A 17,237-nucleotide genomic window follows, 5' to 3' on the forward strand; every position below is an offset into this window, starting at 1 on the left:
TGAAAAAAGTTTTCATCATCTTGGCAAGTCTTACTACAGGTATAGTCTGCCCCAAATAATTTAAAAATCAGATGAAAAAAAAAAACCCTAACAACCAAAAAACAACACAAGCAAACAAACAAACAAACCCCAAAAGAAAGGCAATGCACAACAGGCATATAAAGAACAAGAGATCTGTATTAGAAGTGATAAAAAGTTAACACATGTTGGATCCTGTGCATGAATTCACATGTTTCAGAAGACTCTCAGATTCTTAAACAGTCTGCTCAGGGATATCCAGGCTACCTCTGGCAGGCCCACAACCCAGCCAGCATCTGGGAGATCCTTCATTCCATTTGCTGCACTTAAGAGTCATGGGAAGAGAATGCTAGCACTAGACTACTTTCTGTCAGGTGGAGCTTTTGTACACAAGATGCTTCCATACCTCCTTCAAAGGGAATGTGTTCGAGAAGGAACTTTGTTAGGCACCAGAGAAGCTTTTGCCACATTTGTCCCAGAGATGATACCAGGGCTGGGAAGAAGGACATGCCTCCTGCATCAAGAGATTTCACAGGAGGTGGAAAAGAAACTTGTGCAGTGCAATTAACAAGGAAGAATCCACTTAAAACAATAATCCCTTTTTTTTTTTCTTTTCTTTTTTATAAAAAGAAATTTTACAGCTTTGAAAAGGAGACACACCAAGTCCTCTGCGGAAAGCTGTTCAGCTAACTGCAGACCTGTTTGTCTTTCTGTCAAAACACATTACTTTCCCTCAGAGCCCTTAAGCCAGGGCTGCACTTTGAGCACAGCCCTGGCGCATGCCACCCTTCCCTTCCCTTTGTCTGCTCAACAGCCTTGCCACTGCACAAAGAGCACTCCCATGACCCAGTTTACTGCATTTAGAATTTTCCCACACTTCAAACTTCGCAAATAATTTGGAGGACTGAATCCAAGAAGAAATCAAAGAACTCCCAAAGCTGCCCTTCTCCACAGAGCTTGCTGTGCCAACGCTGATCTATTATTTAGGAACAGCTCCTGGACAATCTCACGTTACCTGAAGGTGAATACTCAGTTTCAGCAGTGAACTACTCACTCCAGGGAGGTGCTGAGGAGGACATGAGCCCAGTCTGGCCTATGAGGCATAACACGTCACGTCTGAAAGAGTGATGCAAACTGCCTTTTCCCTAGCCTGAACTAAGAGGACAGTCAGGACCAGCACAGCTAGAGACAGAAAGTTTCAGTAAGAAAACTGCCCAGCAAATCCAAAGCTGGAAGTAGTGGCAAGAAACAGGTCATTTCAGCCAAATTCATTTCTTTGTAGAAATGGGTAGTGTACCTTCGTTATCTCAATTGCACACTAAAGCATAAATTTACACTTCATGAACTATTTTAAAATCCACCCTGCTTAATAATCTATACCAGCAAGAAAACACTTTAAAGTGTCTCTCACAATTAAACCCAGCCACAACCTTATATAAATCAAAATTTTGCTACCATATCAAAACGTTACACTGGGGCTGTATAACATTGCCCATATCCTCATTACATGCTACACTAATTACTACCAGCAGATTCAGAATTTTCTGCACATTAGAGGCTTTTAGAGGAGCTATAAAAAATTTCAGGCATCATTAATTTAAATTTGTATTGAAATTTCCTTTTGACAGATGGCCAAAAATTACTTACTATTTAGAGTACCAGAGCCTGCCTGTTTGCACATTGGAAGAGGAAAGGGAAAAATTAAAAGGAAGAAGGAAATTTATGTCACATTCATTACCTGTTAAATGTTAAGGAGCGTTATCCTGCATGAATAAATTATTTCATACAAGCACACAGACTCCAGCTGGTTCTGGCTGACAAAAACTGTCTCAAGCCACACAGCAGACAATCATAAAAAGCCTCTCTTAACCAGGAACCACTTAAGGGAGGAGGGATCGATTGAACAAGCGACTAACTGCTACTCTGGGCATCACTGAAAACATTTAAGGAAATTAGCAAACTCTTTCACCTTGCAAAGCTGGCAGTAAGCCCCATAATGCTGACACACAAGCCAATTCACAACCTGAGCACCGTGCAAGACAAACATCTACTTCTCATTTCAAAGTAAACTGCACAAAGTAGACACCCTTCTCTCCTTCTGGAAGCTGTATGAGTAACAGCACTTTTGAATCAATCCTAGAAAACATCAACCTTTTCAGTACAAACGCTCCGCCTAACACCCATGCCAGCATAAACACCCCAACATCTCACAAATGTTACAGAAACATGAGTAGCATGTATTGTTTAGAAACAGTCAATGGCACATATTAGCAGTTCTCCTCAGTCATCTTCTTGAATGAAATTGTCATGGTTCCAACTGTACAGGTAGGCAAACTCAATCAAGAAACCAGGTGGGTTTGTACTCTCACATTTAGGTATCTGCTCTGCTTGTATTTGTCAGTTTGAGTGCAGGAAAAAGGAAAATGGACTGAACTTATCTGTTCACAGTGAAGAGTGGGTGTTCTAGGGAAATCATCATGAATGTGTTCTCCAGCCTCATTGCTTAAAGCAGTAGTAGCAGTTTCCAGCCCTCATGATAAAGAGGCTGAGTGGGAAATTTAGGTTGGATGTCAGGAAAAAGTTTTTTACTGAAAGAGTGATAGAAGTTCTGGAAACGTCTGCCCGGGGGGGTGGAGGAGTCACCATCCCTGGATGTGTTTAAATAAAGACTGGATGTGGCTCTCAGCGCCATGGTTTAGTTGAGGTGGTGTTAGGCATGGGTTGGACTTGGTGATCTTGAAGGTCTCTTCCAATCTGGTGATTCTGTGATTCTGTGAAATCCAACATGCTGTTGTCTTATGTCAGCAGATAGACAGCTTCAGTGCCTTTGCTGGTCACTGTGAAAACTGACAGCTCCTGTCAGCTCCTGGTTGTTATGCAGAGCCATGTGGGTAACAGCAAAACTGACAACTACCAGCTCAGTTGCACTTGGCTGGGACATGTCAGGGTTGCCAGCGGCAGAATGGATGTGTTGGGACAGGCTGTGGGACACATCCCCACCTGTAGTTGCCAAAGAAGCAGGGGCATGGCCCCTAGTGTCAGCCCTGGCTGAACAGGTCTCTGGTATGGACAAAGCCTGCGCCCAGAACCATGCTCCTCCCAACACGGTCAAAGGCACACTGGTAGTATCGACCTGACAAGATCCCGCTAATCTTGTCTAATGCACTCGTGCTGTGAACATCTCTTCCACCACCTCCCCAACCCGAAGGATATATTGTATGTTCCTAAAAAAAAAGCACCACTAGAAACTTGACAAACTGTTTCTAAGTGCTCAATAAGGCTGGTGTAGGTCTTGCCATTTCTAAGAGAAGGGTTTCTTTCATTTCACACTCAGCACCACCTAGTAAGGCTTGATCTTGTGCTTCTGAAAACTGCAAACTAGGAGAGCAGACCCATCAAGGAAGAGAAAAGGGCTAAGACACATCTCCCCACCTGCAGCATTAAAACTCCAGGAGTCCCTGAGAGACTCTGGTGGCCATCAGTATAGAAAAGCATCACATAGCACTGAATCATATCTATTACTAAATGCTCAAGATTTTCCAAGTTACAAGGTGTGTTATTACATCTACTTATGAACACTACCTTACCCACGATACAGGTATGCTGCTGAGTCACTCAGAACCTGAAAATTAATTTTTGGAAAAGGAAGGCAGAATCCCCAGTGCAACATTCGTCAGGGTAGAGGGAAGGGCAGCTCACTCCTCTCAACTACAGGACAGCACGTAGCACCCCACCTCTCCCCTGTGAGCAACAGAGCTCTCCTTTCTCAACTGCATTAAATATCAGAATTACAATTTACAGCCTGCAAATGACTTAAGACTACTGGCTTACTCCTTCTGTCTTAAAAGCTTGTACCCAGACCTTGGGCAGACCTTCTTTCTATCCAAGAACAGCCTCAATGCTGTTCCAGCAAACTCACTGGTTGGCATGTTGCTTGCAATCCCAGCTGCCCCACTACCAGCCACTGCCTAAATGTGATACACAGGTTGTGCAGGGTGCTGCCAATCAACACAAGCATCACAACCCAGTTCCACTTTGTGACTTTTTCCACCACTCCGTGCCACACTTCAGAAAAATGCAGCATTCATGCAGTCCTGTCGAGCTACCCTTTGCACCTACAAAATGGAATCCTACCTTGATGGAGTCTCTGTCTGCATGCAGAGCAGCCCACGTGCGTAAGGAGGGGGAGAGATGGTGGCAGAGAATGGGCATGGGGGGAAGAGAGAAAGAGAAAAGCACTAGTTAGTTTACATAAAATTATACATTTATCATACTCCGAAGAAAGAATCTTGATGTCTGTTAAATAATAAATTGCACAGATGTTAAGTTTTCTGTAGAGTTAATTATTAATGCTGTACAGCCAGATTTATAAAACTGTATTTCTAGCATTTGAACACAATTTCTGGTTACTGCTAGATACTAAACACTAAAGTAATCAGCTAGGAACTCTTCTGAAAATTCCTCTCCCCCCTCCCCTTTGCTTGTTTTAAACAGGAGAATTTGAAAAAAAGAAGGGAAACAAAGCCTCACACTCATCTAGCAGCACCTACCTCTTTGGTGATCATTATCATGGTGCTTCTTCTCATCTTTAATTGGGAGGTGGGACTGCCCCCCCAGTGCACTGGACAGTGCCAGGAGACCAGCACTGCTGCCAATGGGGGGGATGGCTGGAGGCTGCAAGCCCGAGGGGTGCGGAGTGAGCGGCACGGGAAGACCATGTCCATGTGACAAGTGCTGGGCCTGGAGTTGTTGCTGCTGTGAAAAACAAAACACAGATATTGAATTTGTTCAGGGAGCTGGGGATTGTCTGACTGATCACCTACATCAACTGACTGATCAATCAATGAATCTGATCAATCCAAGATATTAATGCTCACAAACATCCTTAAAAATGTCCATATGTTTGGACAAAACATATTCAGACTGATATGGAAAAACCTCAGGCTGAACAGGAAAACAACAACAAAAATTAAAAAATAAAAAAAAGCAAGTGAATGTTACCATTTTGGTGAATTTTTTATTTTTTGACAGAGGTATTACACTTTTCTCTTTCTAGTGGAAACACACCATGTGCACATCTAATCAAAACATATGTAACTGTAAAAGCAGTTATATAATGAAAAAAAAAAGCTGAAAATTGAGAAAATTAGTGTTAAACAGTTCTCCCAGCGCTACTGCACAGCATGCAGTGAAAGTTAATTTGAAAGAGAAAACCTGAATTAACAATCCAGAAAAGGAAACTGGTTGCAGCCACCGTTTTAAGCCCTTTAAGTGTCCTCAGCGGTACTTGAGCAAATTACTAAAGAAAATCTAATGTAGCAAGGCTTGGGTCTTCCTGTAGGCTTGCTCAATAATGCTGAAATAATTGGGCACTCTGTGCACGTTTAGTGATGCTCGAATGGAAAGCTAGAGGCCTGCCCTTGTACTCTTCTCTAGCTGCTGACTCTGTGTTGTGACAGGTTTATTTGAGTGGGACTGTGATGCATGCACCAGTAACTGCACTGACAAAGAGTTTAAAGTCATTTTTACCAGTACACTGGCAACACATAGAGAAAGCCCTTGAGAGGTTCAAATTGGAGTGCTTGACCTCAACCAGAGCTGCATAACCACTGTGGGGTAGATAGACTGTTGCTATTCGTTGGGAAGGCAGGGGAAAAAAACCCTGACAAATCAACAACAAAAACCAAACAGGTGAAAAAGTTTAGTTAAATATATCCCAAGAGAGATCTGTTCAGGTCTAAGGCTTACACCTTAACCATCCGACTAATTTCTGTTCACAGAATAACCAGATTACCTCTGAAATTTTCTTTTCATTTTCTAGCAGCTATTGCTCAGGATAAATCAAATCCCAAGTCCTCTAGGATTATTCTCTCCCACCTGCATGTCTGTATACAGAACTTTAGAACAAATAAAAACTTAACTTGCTTTGCATAAAACCATTCCACTTTAAACTTCTAAGACTTGAGACTGACCTTACATGAAGGTGAGCTGAAAGTAAAAGGCTGCAAGTCACAGCACGCTAAATAACCCTTGCAGCACACTGCACACACACCTCCCTTGACACCCCACCCTGAAAGTAGAGATCCTTCTCTTCCTCTTGGAAATAAACCCCATGCAGTGGAATCAGAGGGGCAGTGGCATACAAAAGTCATCTAATCCAGATCAGTGCCAGGGAAAGGAGGGGAATGATCTAAAAGAAAGGTATGGGGGAGTAAAAATACAAAAGAAGCTGGGGGGCAGACACCAAACCCAAAACTAAACAAACAAAAACCCAGAAAGAATACTCTTCCAAGTGGAAGAAGAAGGAAAGGTTCAATCTTTTTCCTGCTTGCGAACCCATGTCATTCCAACAGGTATTCCTTCTTGTAAAATGTATCAAACCCTTTTTGCTTGCTTGATGCTCTTATGGCAGTATGCTTCATTCTTCAGAATATTAAATTAACTACAATGAAACAAAGCAGGAGAAAATAGTGTATTGCTTAGCTTCAGGGTTTGAACGGGGCTGCCTTACAACAATCTGGCATGCTCAATCTGGGGAGGGAGGAGAAGAATGAGCAAAAGAAAAGCGATAAACAACATAAAGTATGTTCTGCTATATCATTTTGAACAAGGAATCTCCCATTCCTATTTGAGAATGTGCTATAAACCACTGCAAGAAGATCTCTCTGTCTGAATCTGCCAGCAGCTTAAATCACAGACTTTGAGAAGAGCCTGAGAATATCAACAGTGAGCTTTCCCCCTGGTTAACTACTACACTGTCAACTGAAGAGGAACAATCACTGCACACTACTGTACAATCCATACAGACCTGCCTACTGACCTACCCAATTTGCATTATATGACCTCTTCTATTGATATAGGATGGCTTCCAAAGAGCTGGAAGAAAACCACACTGTGAATGTAATCCCCTTTTTTACTGCTCTTTGTTGGGAATCTCTCTACATAGCTCAGCAAGACAACAGCACAGACTGAAGTTTGGATGTACTGAATATCATTAATGACTCCAAGACATAATATGGTGTTTAAAAGTAGTAGCCTAGCAGCTTGAGATCACCCAGAACAGCTGGGCTGCCCAAGTCCCTCTTGGCCAAGAATCGATGTGTTTTCACTGAATCAGAGAGCTCTGAAAATAACTGCAGAAAGTGGGGAATAAAAAAACCAAACCCAGAGCCTTCCGGCCACAGAGAACTTTTCTGAAGAGACCAAGCTCTTCCATTAAAAGGGATGGGAACCTGAAATCTTACAAGAACATGGCCTCAGAAGTGACAAAGTGTCATTCACTGATAGAGCAGAAATTTGGTGCAATTCAGTCACATTGTAACAGCAGAAAGAAAATTATTAGGTATGAAAACCAGACTGTTAAACAAGTCTAAGCTAACACCCAAAATTCCAGCAGAGACCCACATGCCTGTGCCACACAAGGATGATATTGTTGCAGGCTGTTAGATGGGGTGGAAGTAAAATTTCAACAACAGGAGGAAGATTGTGGACTAGGACTGCATTGGTATGGGAAAGACTATGACCTCCTCCAATACAAGGAGCAATGCTGAACACCAAAAATGAGGCACTGGGCCAAAACCAGAAAGGAAGCAAATTCAAGTGAAACAATGACCAGGCTTTTGCTCTCAAAACATAGAAGAGGAAAAGGAAATAAAAGTATATAATAATGTAATTAGTGCTGTTTGCTAATAGGCTTAGTCAAGAAGGTAAAGACAAAGTGACATCTCTGACTGCCATTTCCAAACCTTTTAAAACAATTAGTGTATTCTAATACCCACACATGGACAGCTTGACTTTGTTTTTCCATTGCTTATGAGTGTCATTGGTGAGCATCAGACGGCCTACATGCAGCCATTTGTTTAAATGGAAATTTATATAAAAATGGGCAATTCCTTAGCCCACTAGGCATCAGATTAGTGCTACAAAAGTGGCAAAAAAAGGTGATCTCCTTGAGTCATCAAAATGCCAAAGATATGGAGGAGTAAGATAACTGATAGATATTCACCACACAAAGAAATATTCCACTGCGGAAGAAAGTTCACAGTTGTTTCTGCCTGTAGGATGAATTTAGATCATAAAATCTGACACAATTTAAAAACTTGCAAGGAAAGCCTGAAAATGAGCCAACTGAGCAACCACATAATTTTTTTTAAGTTGCTGTAATGCCTTCTCTTCCCTTCTTCATCTTCTCTTTAATTTGTTATCTTTGGTCATGTTATTTATTAACTCTTAGCATGTGGCTAACTTTAGACAATCCCACCACAGTTGACTACAGTATGCATAAAGTCAAGCATACATCTTCAGCATTAATGCATAATAGGTGAAAACTTGGAAAGGAAGACTTTACGATGCTGTAAATTTTCCAGAATTATTTGAAAATAAAACAAGCAACAGTTAGCTACCAAGAAATACACACTACGGAGTTACAAAATAGATTGCAATGTTTTTAAGGAGCATTCAACACACACTAAATATAAGAGCACAGGATAAACACAGCAATCAGAAAGAAGCCAAGAAAGAAGACTGCATTCTTTTTAGTAATAAGTTTAGGAAGATGATCATTTAAATCAGCTGAGTAGTAAAAACTGAAGTAAAGCTTTCAAAACACATTAACACATGTCAAATAAAGATAACATCTGGCTGCTACTAATGGTATTTTCTTTTCTGTATATTCTTCTAGGCCGTCTAGAGTAAGGAATAAAGTAACTCCAAAGTCACATCTACACAAATAGGTAAAAAGGATTTGCTGAAGGTTTTTATCTGAGTAACACTAATTTTTAGAACCACCATTCTAAATATTGACGCTTAGCTTAATTCTTTTCCCAACACATCTTAAGAGATCAACTTTAAAGTAAAATGTGGTAACAAACCCACTAACAAATTAGCTTCAAATGCTCTCTTGTTATAGTCAGCACATGCAAAGCCTATTTTCCTGGAAGAAGTTCAAGTTTTTACTGGATACTTTCCAAGCAGCTCTGTGTTGCAGTAATCTACCACTTTCCCTCTTACAGACCTGCAAAAGTCACAGCTATTACTCAAACAACCCGAACATACTACTCTAATCTGAAGACATTTCTAATGTTAACAACTAATGTCTCAAAAAGATATTTTGTCTTTTGTATTTATACACATGTTCACTACTCATACCTGCAATACTGCTAGGACCTCAAAAAAATCTGAATAAAATAGCTTCATTGTTTGTTTGAAATGAGTTAGGTGCTGTGGTTGATTGCTCAGAGCGAATCATTTAGTAAGACAGCATACAGACAAAACAGAACCCAAGATGAAGAGAAAACAAAGACATAAAAACAATGGCTCCAGAGTATACAATATCAATGTCAATGGTTTGGAAACCAGCAAAGGCAATCCTCTGGCACACACAGTTATGAGTGTACTTAAGATGATATGAATTTTTATCTATCACGCCTGTTCGCACCCTTGATGTCATCTGCACTATTTGTACTTCCTTCGTACTGTTCTCTCTCTGGTGGCAGACATTTTAAAAAAAAGTTTTTCTGATGTTATGATACAAGACAGCAAAACAGCCTACAAAGAGAGTCATACATCAGTTCTTCCAGTGGAATGGTTCTGGAGCTATATGGGTATATACCATATAATTGGTTTGCATAAAGAAACAGTGCTACTGCTGTACAGTAGAATAAACTACTACCCTTACTCTTTTAAGGGAGAGTGATCAGTTTGAAAATTATTACAGTGCCCAAAGTAAAAGGAAATATCCTGGTGGGAGTCTTCTTTAGACCACCAAGATGAAGAGGCAGTTGAAATAGTCTATAAACAGTTGGCAGAATTCTCACAATCACAAGCTCTTCCTCTCTTAAGGGATTTCAACTTAAAAGATGTCTGCTAGTAATACAACACAACAGAAAGAAAGTAGTCCAGGAGGTTCCTGGAGGACAATTTCCTCACATAGTGGGTGAGGGAGAGAACAAGGGCTGGTGCCCCACTGGACCTGCTGTTTGTTTGAACAAACTAGGATTAGTGGGAGAGGTGGTGATCAGAGGCCATCTTGGGCACAGCAATCAAAAACTGTTATGAGTTTTCAGTTCCTGGGGAAAGAGGGAATCAGTAAAACTGCTGCCTTGAAGTTCTGAAGGGCACTTTGACCTATTTAGGGGACTAGTTGTGAGAGTCCCTTGGTAGGCAATCTTGAGGGACACAAGGGTCCAGGATAGCTGGATGTACTTTAAGGAAATCTAAAGGCACATGAGCAGGCTCTACCCCTGTGTCAACAAACGGGGAAGAAGACCAGCCTGGTTAAACAAACAGTTTTGGGTAGAACTCAGTTTAAAAACAAGGCATGTATCAGCTTCAGAAGAAGGAGCAGGCAACTTGGGAGGACAAACAAGGATATCATGAGGTTACCCAGGGGAAAAATTAGAAGGGCCAAAGTCTAACTGGAACTTAATCTGGTTACTGCCAAAAAAGAAAAGGAAAATGTTTTTACAAATATATCAGCAACAAAAGAAGGGCTGAAGGAACTCTACATTCTTTACTGGATGTAGGGGGAAACGAAACATAGTAAAAAAGTATGAAGAAAAATCTGAGGTTCTTAACGCCTTCTTTGCCTCAGTCTTTAATAATGACACCAGCTGTCCTCCAAGTACCCAGCTCTGAGAGGTGGGATGGGAGCAGAATGATGCACCCATAACCCAGAAGGAAAAGTTCAGCAGCATGTTAACACCATTTAGATGCACACAAGTCTATGGGGCCAGATGGGATCCACCCAAGGGTATTAAGGGAGCTGGTGGCAGAGTTCAGCAAGCCACTTGCCATCATTTACCACCAGTCCTGGCTAACCAGGGAGGTCCCAATAGACTGGAAGTTAGCAAATGTGACCCCCATCTACAAGACGGCCCAGTAGAAGGATACAGGGAAATACAGACTTGTCAATATGACGTCAGTGCTGGGGAAGGTTACAAAACAGATAATCTTGAGTGCCATTATGGACATACAGGACACTCAGAGAATCAGGCCCAGCCAGCATGGGTTTGTGAAAGGCACATCTTGCTTGACCAACCAGATGGATGAGAGAAAGGCTGTGGATGTTGTCTACATGGACTTTAGTAAAGCCTTTGACACCTTTTCTCATAGCATTCTCTAGGAGAAACTGGTTTCCCATGGTAAAGAGAAGTGCATTCTTTGCCGGATAAAAACTGACTGGATGGCTGGGCCCGCAGTGTCGGTGAATGGAGTTACATCAGCTGGCAGCCTAGGTCTCAGTGTTGAAGACAGCTCTGTTTAACATCTTTATCGACAATCTGGACAAGGGGATTGAGTGCCCCCTCACTCAGTTTGCAGAAGACACCATGCTGGGGAGGAGGACAGGAAGGCTCTACTGAGGGTTCTTGACTGGATCAATGAGCCAAGGTTAACAGTATAAGCTTCAACAAGACCAAGTCATGACAGCCCGAGGCAGTGATACAGGCTGAGGGCAGAGTGGCTGGAAAGCTGACTGGTGGAAAAACACCTGGGAGTGCTGGTTGACGCAGCTGAACATGAGCCAGCTGTGCCCAGGTGGCCAAGAAGGCCAACGGCATCCTGGCCTTCATCAGCAATAGTGTGGCCAGCAGGACCAGGGAAGGGATCATTGCCCTGTATTCACACTGTTGAGGCCCCACCTCAAGCACTGTGTTCAGTTCTGGGGCCCTCAATTTAGGAAAGACATTGAGGGGCTGGAGTGTATCCACAAAAGGGCAACAGAGCTGGTGAAGGGTCTGGAGCACAAGTCCTATGAAGAGCGGCTAAGGCAGCTGGGGCTGTTTAGACTGGCGAAAAGGGAGCTCGGGAGACATTATCTGTTTACAACAGCCTGAGAGAAGGTTGCAGTGCAGCAGGAGTCAGTCTCTTCTCCCAGGCAACTAGGTATTGGATGAGAGGAAATGGCCTCAAGCTGTGCCAGGGGAGGATATTAGGAAAACCTCTTCACTGAAAACATGGTCATGCATCGAACAGGCTGCCCAGGGAGGTGGTGGAACCACCATACATGGAAGTGCTCAGAAAAACTTCTGGATGTGGCACCTGGAAACATGGCTTAATTGTAAACACAGTGGTGCTGGTCTAAGGGTTGGATCTGATGATCTTAGAGGTGTTTTCCAACATAAAAAATCCTGTGATTCTATGAAATGTATCAGAGATTAGTGGAAACTTTAAATGCTCAGATGCAACTGATCTACTAGAAAATTTGGATGTGTCTGTTCACAAAGGGGCATGAATACAGACCTTAAACAAAAATCCAGGAATAAGAATGAAAAACAATGAAAAAGGAGAGAGAATAAGGAGCAGACTAATAATAAAAATAATGATCATAACAATGCTTTTTTTTTTTTTAAGAATCAAATGCCAGGCTACTTGCTCTCTAAGAATCAGCAATTTCTGTCTTTGAGGATGCTGATTCCACAGAAGGAAAGCAAGCTCCACTGAGGAAACTATGGGGGGAAGGAAAAAAATCAATAGCTGTCATTAATCAGAAGAGGAGCATTTAGAGCTCCTACATAAATAACAAAGAAACCATCAGAATCATATCTCTTCAAATTGCTTCAAAGATCTTTTAAGTGATCTAGGAACAAAAAGTCATCTCCCAAATCATACTGTGGCATGAAAGGCAATATATGCAGAGCACATTTCCATTCTTAATCATATATATGGGAACATCTGTCAGGATACATGTTTCACCATTTGTCCTCCCTTCCACTCTTACGACTATTTTTCACTCAGTGAAACAGCATAGACAGACAACAAAAAATTAATACAACCTACTAACAAGTAAAAGATTCATGGCAAAAAAATGGACAGAATTTTAATAAGGGAAAAACCTAGACCTCTGCAAAAGGTAAGTTCACCTTCCCACAGAATTTAGAGTTCAGTAGTTCCTTCTTCTGGTTGCAAGACTTCATCTCAATTTCACACTGGAGGCGAGGGAGGAAGAATGAAACTCTTCAGAATCACTTTCTAATATCATTTAATAAAGGGCAGAAATTCCTGCATAAATCATGTAACAAACAAACTCTCTTCTTCCTTCTCCCCCATCAATTTCTATCTAAGGTAAAGAAAATCCACATCTTCTGCCAGAGAAGGCAGAAAGCACAAACAGTAAGCTAAAGGTCTTGCCATGAAGAGTGCTAGTGGTGTGATATGTGCCTCGACATAACAAACCTCTGCTTCAAAACTTTTTCACACAGACCAGTGTAAAAATAACAATGGCAGCAAATGGGTGTTTTCTGCTACATATAAACTGATGGCAAAATTAATCTCTGACTAAGTAGGCACACACTGGTTCGGGTACCTTATTTACTAAATGCTCCACTAACATCCTACCCATAGACACTGGGAAGAGATTTTTTTTCTCCTCTGGCCTAACAGTAAAAAGGCAGCATCTCTGCTGTGACCTTGTAAATTCTGGTCATTTTCTTTAGAAATGAAAGCAATGTCTATGCTTTTCCCAGCAGACTTCTAAATAATCTTCTAGGGTTACCACAGTAAAAAAGTTTCTGAAACCCTGGGCTAAAAAGTGAAAAAGTTACCATCTGAGATGTATCACAAATCAAATAATAAAATCCAGAAGTTAAGCAATGCCACTGGTCACAGAGAGATTCAAGTGGCTAAATCTATAAGCAATTATATTACCAGAGCTTTCAAATATGGCAAATATAATTCACTTCTAAGATTCCTCACAAGGTATAGTTTTAGAGCCATGTAATATCAGCATAAAAGAGATGCATGTTAGGCATCTCATATGTCTGTTTCTCTAATGCATCTTATAAGGTTACCAACTCAAATTTCTAGATAGCAATTACTGAGAAGCAGAGGTTCCTTAACTCTGTTAACACTATGTTTCATCATGCTTACAACACACAGGTACACACTGTGCTGGATTTCAGCAAGTTGTCTTTGCTTCGGATAAAAACCTGGGTTGTGCAGACTGATCTATTCTTTCCAACCCATTCTGTATCTTTAAAGACAGCCATTTCTGGTGCAGCTGTGGTCCTATGCAGAGGATTGCAATGCCTGCTCTTCTCAGAGGTGAGTAGCCTCTTTCCCAGGTGTTAGGACACATGGATACCATTATCTCTCTCCAAGCAGATTTCACTGAGAGATGTAGTATTCTGTCTCTTTAATGTAGCGCCCATTAGCCCAGAAACTGAAACTTAAAGTGGTTTGTTTTGCTTTAGTGCAGTTACAGCAGCTTTGATAAAGGAAGGTCTTGACAAGGATCAAATCACCTGGCTTTAAATCACAGCCCCAAGACTGTGGAAGGACCACTTACTCTTTTTGCCTTAGCCTCTTTAAAAAGTGTAACAGGGAAAGCAGTATTCCCGTGTTCCACAAACATTACTTGAGTTAGTTCATCAGTGTTCGTGATGCATTCATATACCCAAGGATATAACTGTGAAAAATTCACCAGGCAATAAGCAAGTAACTGTCTTACTAATAAAAATCAAACGTTCTGAAATATCAGACAATGTAAGGATTTAAGACCGCCTAAATCCTTCTTCATGGATGGACTTAACATGTGGAAATACTCTACTTATGCAGTACTTTAGTGTCCATCCCAGTTAAGCTCTAGAGCCCTTGTTTTGTCCTACATTTAAGACAGAGGACATGAAAAGAACTATTCACCTACCTGAAGAATGCAAACACTTAACTGATCCACTCTACAATACAGTCCTGGTTCTCATTCATTGCTGCTTTGTAGGCAGCAGCCTACAAAATGTGGTTGGGAGGAAGTCTAGGTGGCAAATATATGATCTTGTTTAGGGGTGGTATCAGAACTCTTGCAGTATGAAACCATGATACAATAGCAGCTGCCTTTAGGCTATACTGTACAGCAAGGATACCTATTTAAAGAGACAGTATTGCCACTGAGTACATAAACATTGCTGATTTTGCAATCAAGTGTTTTGGGAAATTCCTGCCTTCACAATACTTTAAAACCAAACAGACAGAGTTTTCCTTTTTTTTCCAGAGAACTGGTATAAGGCCATCATTGAATGCAATACACAGCATATAGTAGACCAAGATGGAACACAGCACATCTGTATTTGGTTGGCAATAGCTTCTGGCAACATTTGCTGGAGTGCAGACCCCGCTGGCAACAGTATTGTCTCCTTTCTATTGGGTGTTACGTGAAACCATACAAATATAAGTCATAAATAAAATATTGCATATGTTCATGTTACAGAATATCAAGAAAATTCTCCACTGGACTCTTCACATCTGCACTGATTAATCCTAATTTAAAAAACAAAGAAGATGCGGTGGTCACATAGCTTCAGTCCAGGGTTTGTAAAACCTTGAGAAACATGGAGGCTAAAGTCAGCTCTTCTGTCTGATGAGATAGAGTGTGTGAGCCACAACACACATGTCATGTGCATTTACTTAAGCATAACAAGCAAAGGCCTCTGGCACCAGCACATTGGCAGTGAGATGCCGTAAGTGGTTGGCACTTCACACTGCAACACTACTGACTGCTCATATAGTGATAGACCAATACAAATTCAAGTAGCTACCACAGCTACTGAAAATAGGACAAAAAGCAAAAGACAGTGGCAGCCCACTCAAAGTGCAGCAACAGTATTTAAAATCCATCCTTGGAGCCTTTTATTTGGTAAATATGGAACCTGGAAATTATTTACATTCCAATTAATTCCCTCAAAAATCCCTAAAAAGATAATTTTCAGTTTCTTTAAATGAAAATGATGCTGCATACTGAAGAGATTTATTTAAATTAGGCCTCACCTTCAAGGCTCTCTCTTGAAGCTGGCATATGGGAATAAGGGAACAAGATGACAAATTCCTCTAAAACAGATCTTTGCAACCAAAAAACAGGATGTCTTTAACTTAGCCAGACTTAAGGTGAATAACTGAAAATCAAAAGTGCTCACCCAGAAGCCTTCTGTATCAACAATTCCTTCTATAAATCATTTCAGGCACTAGGCAAAATATTCACAGGACCATATCACCACTCAATATAAAATCAGCAAACAAGAGTAATTAAATGGGGAGCAATTTTCAACATTTCTTTAGGGTACACAAATAAACACAACTTGAAGCACATAGCTATTAAATCAGCCTATGCTGTCACCTTCCCACTTTAACAACCTGTGTACAATACACAGCAGACTACCAACTTGTTTTACAGAATTAAAGCTTCAACCACTGCTTAACACACCTGTGAATGAGCAATACAGAAGGGCTAGAGAGACAAGAGACTGTTGTCCCCATGCTACAACACACCTGTTCTAACTGACAGTACCATTTCTGAATGCACACACTGGCCAGGAATGACTTTTCCATACCAACTGTGTGTATTGGTTCAAGTAGAAAACCCTCACTCTTTCTCACAGCACCCGTACACACAGGAGCCAGAAACAAGCTACCATCAGAGAGAAGCAGGAGATGCCTCTGCATGTTAAGCAGCATTTGGCATCTGCAGCCCTGGACAAGGCACCATGGCAATGATGGCAGGCACTGACGCCAATTCTTATTTCAAGTTGTGTGTACTTATCTGCACCACACTGCTTTCAAAAGCTTCCGTGCCTATTTCCTAAACAGCTGTTGTTCTCCACAGCTGTAAAACAATCACTCTCTTGAAAGCAAACAAAAATTATGGACCTTTTGAGAGGGGTCAAACAAGCACCTTGGCCTCAAACACAGGGTAGAAATTGTGACAAACGGTGCATTTAAGAAGGAACATTTTGGCACAGTAATTATATGTGACAAGACAGACAGAGTCCTTTCTTCCAGTAACTGCCATTTGCTTACTTTTAAAGAAGATAATAAAGGTGGCATAATAAAACAAAATGCTTAAAAATTAAACCAAAGCCATTCTTTTTTCACTCAGATGCATAGAATGGTAAAGAAAAAGAATTATTTCAATAATTTCCTTAGTAATACAAGTAATATTTAAATAGATTTAATAGTGCTGCTCCAAACCAATGAATTATGAGTTTAAAACCTATTAAAATGTAATGTTTTTTTCCTGAGCTGAGGGGAGAGAGATTTAAATTCACTGAATTTTAATATTTCAGCTTGAGCTGCAGGAGGTAGAGAAAGTCCAAATGAACTATTCCATCAGCACCATTCAAGCATGAACATTTTAATCAGTTTTACTTCCTTGGAGTTCTCCAACACAGTTTACGCTGTCATTCTGAAAGCACTTAACACAGAGGGTGTGAAAAACCACCAAGGCTTGTTATTGC

General features: G+C 41.0%; 1 protein-coding gene across 4 annotated transcripts in view; it reads right to left on the reverse strand.

The window, feature by feature from the left end:
* TLE4 (TLE family member 4, transcriptional corepressor) overlaps positions 1-17,237 on the reverse strand; it is a 98,350-nt gene that overhangs the window by 38,867 nt on the left and 42,246 nt on the right. For 3 of the 4 annotated variants that reach the window (XM_042033562.1, XM_042033563.1, XM_042033560.1), the window contains 2 exons: positions 4,569-4,773; positions 4,153-4,169 (listed from right to left, as the gene is read on the reverse strand). In XM_042033562.1, coding sequence (XP_041889496.1) covers positions 4,153-4,169; positions 4,569-4,773 — 222 coding nt within the window. The remainder of the gene's footprint in view (positions 1-4,152; positions 4,170-4,568; positions 4,774-17,237) is intronic. The other variant, XM_042033561.1, reaches the window with a different exon arrangement.

The sequence above is a fragment of the Corvus kubaryi genome, unplaced genomic scaffold (genome assembly GCF_017639235.1).
Source record: "Corvus kubaryi isolate FWS band 111438036 unplaced genomic scaffold, C.kubaryi_AGA036_p1.0 37357, whole genome shotgun sequence".
Lineage (NCBI taxonomy): Eukaryota > Metazoa > Chordata > Aves > Passeriformes > Corvidae > Corvus > Corvus kubaryi.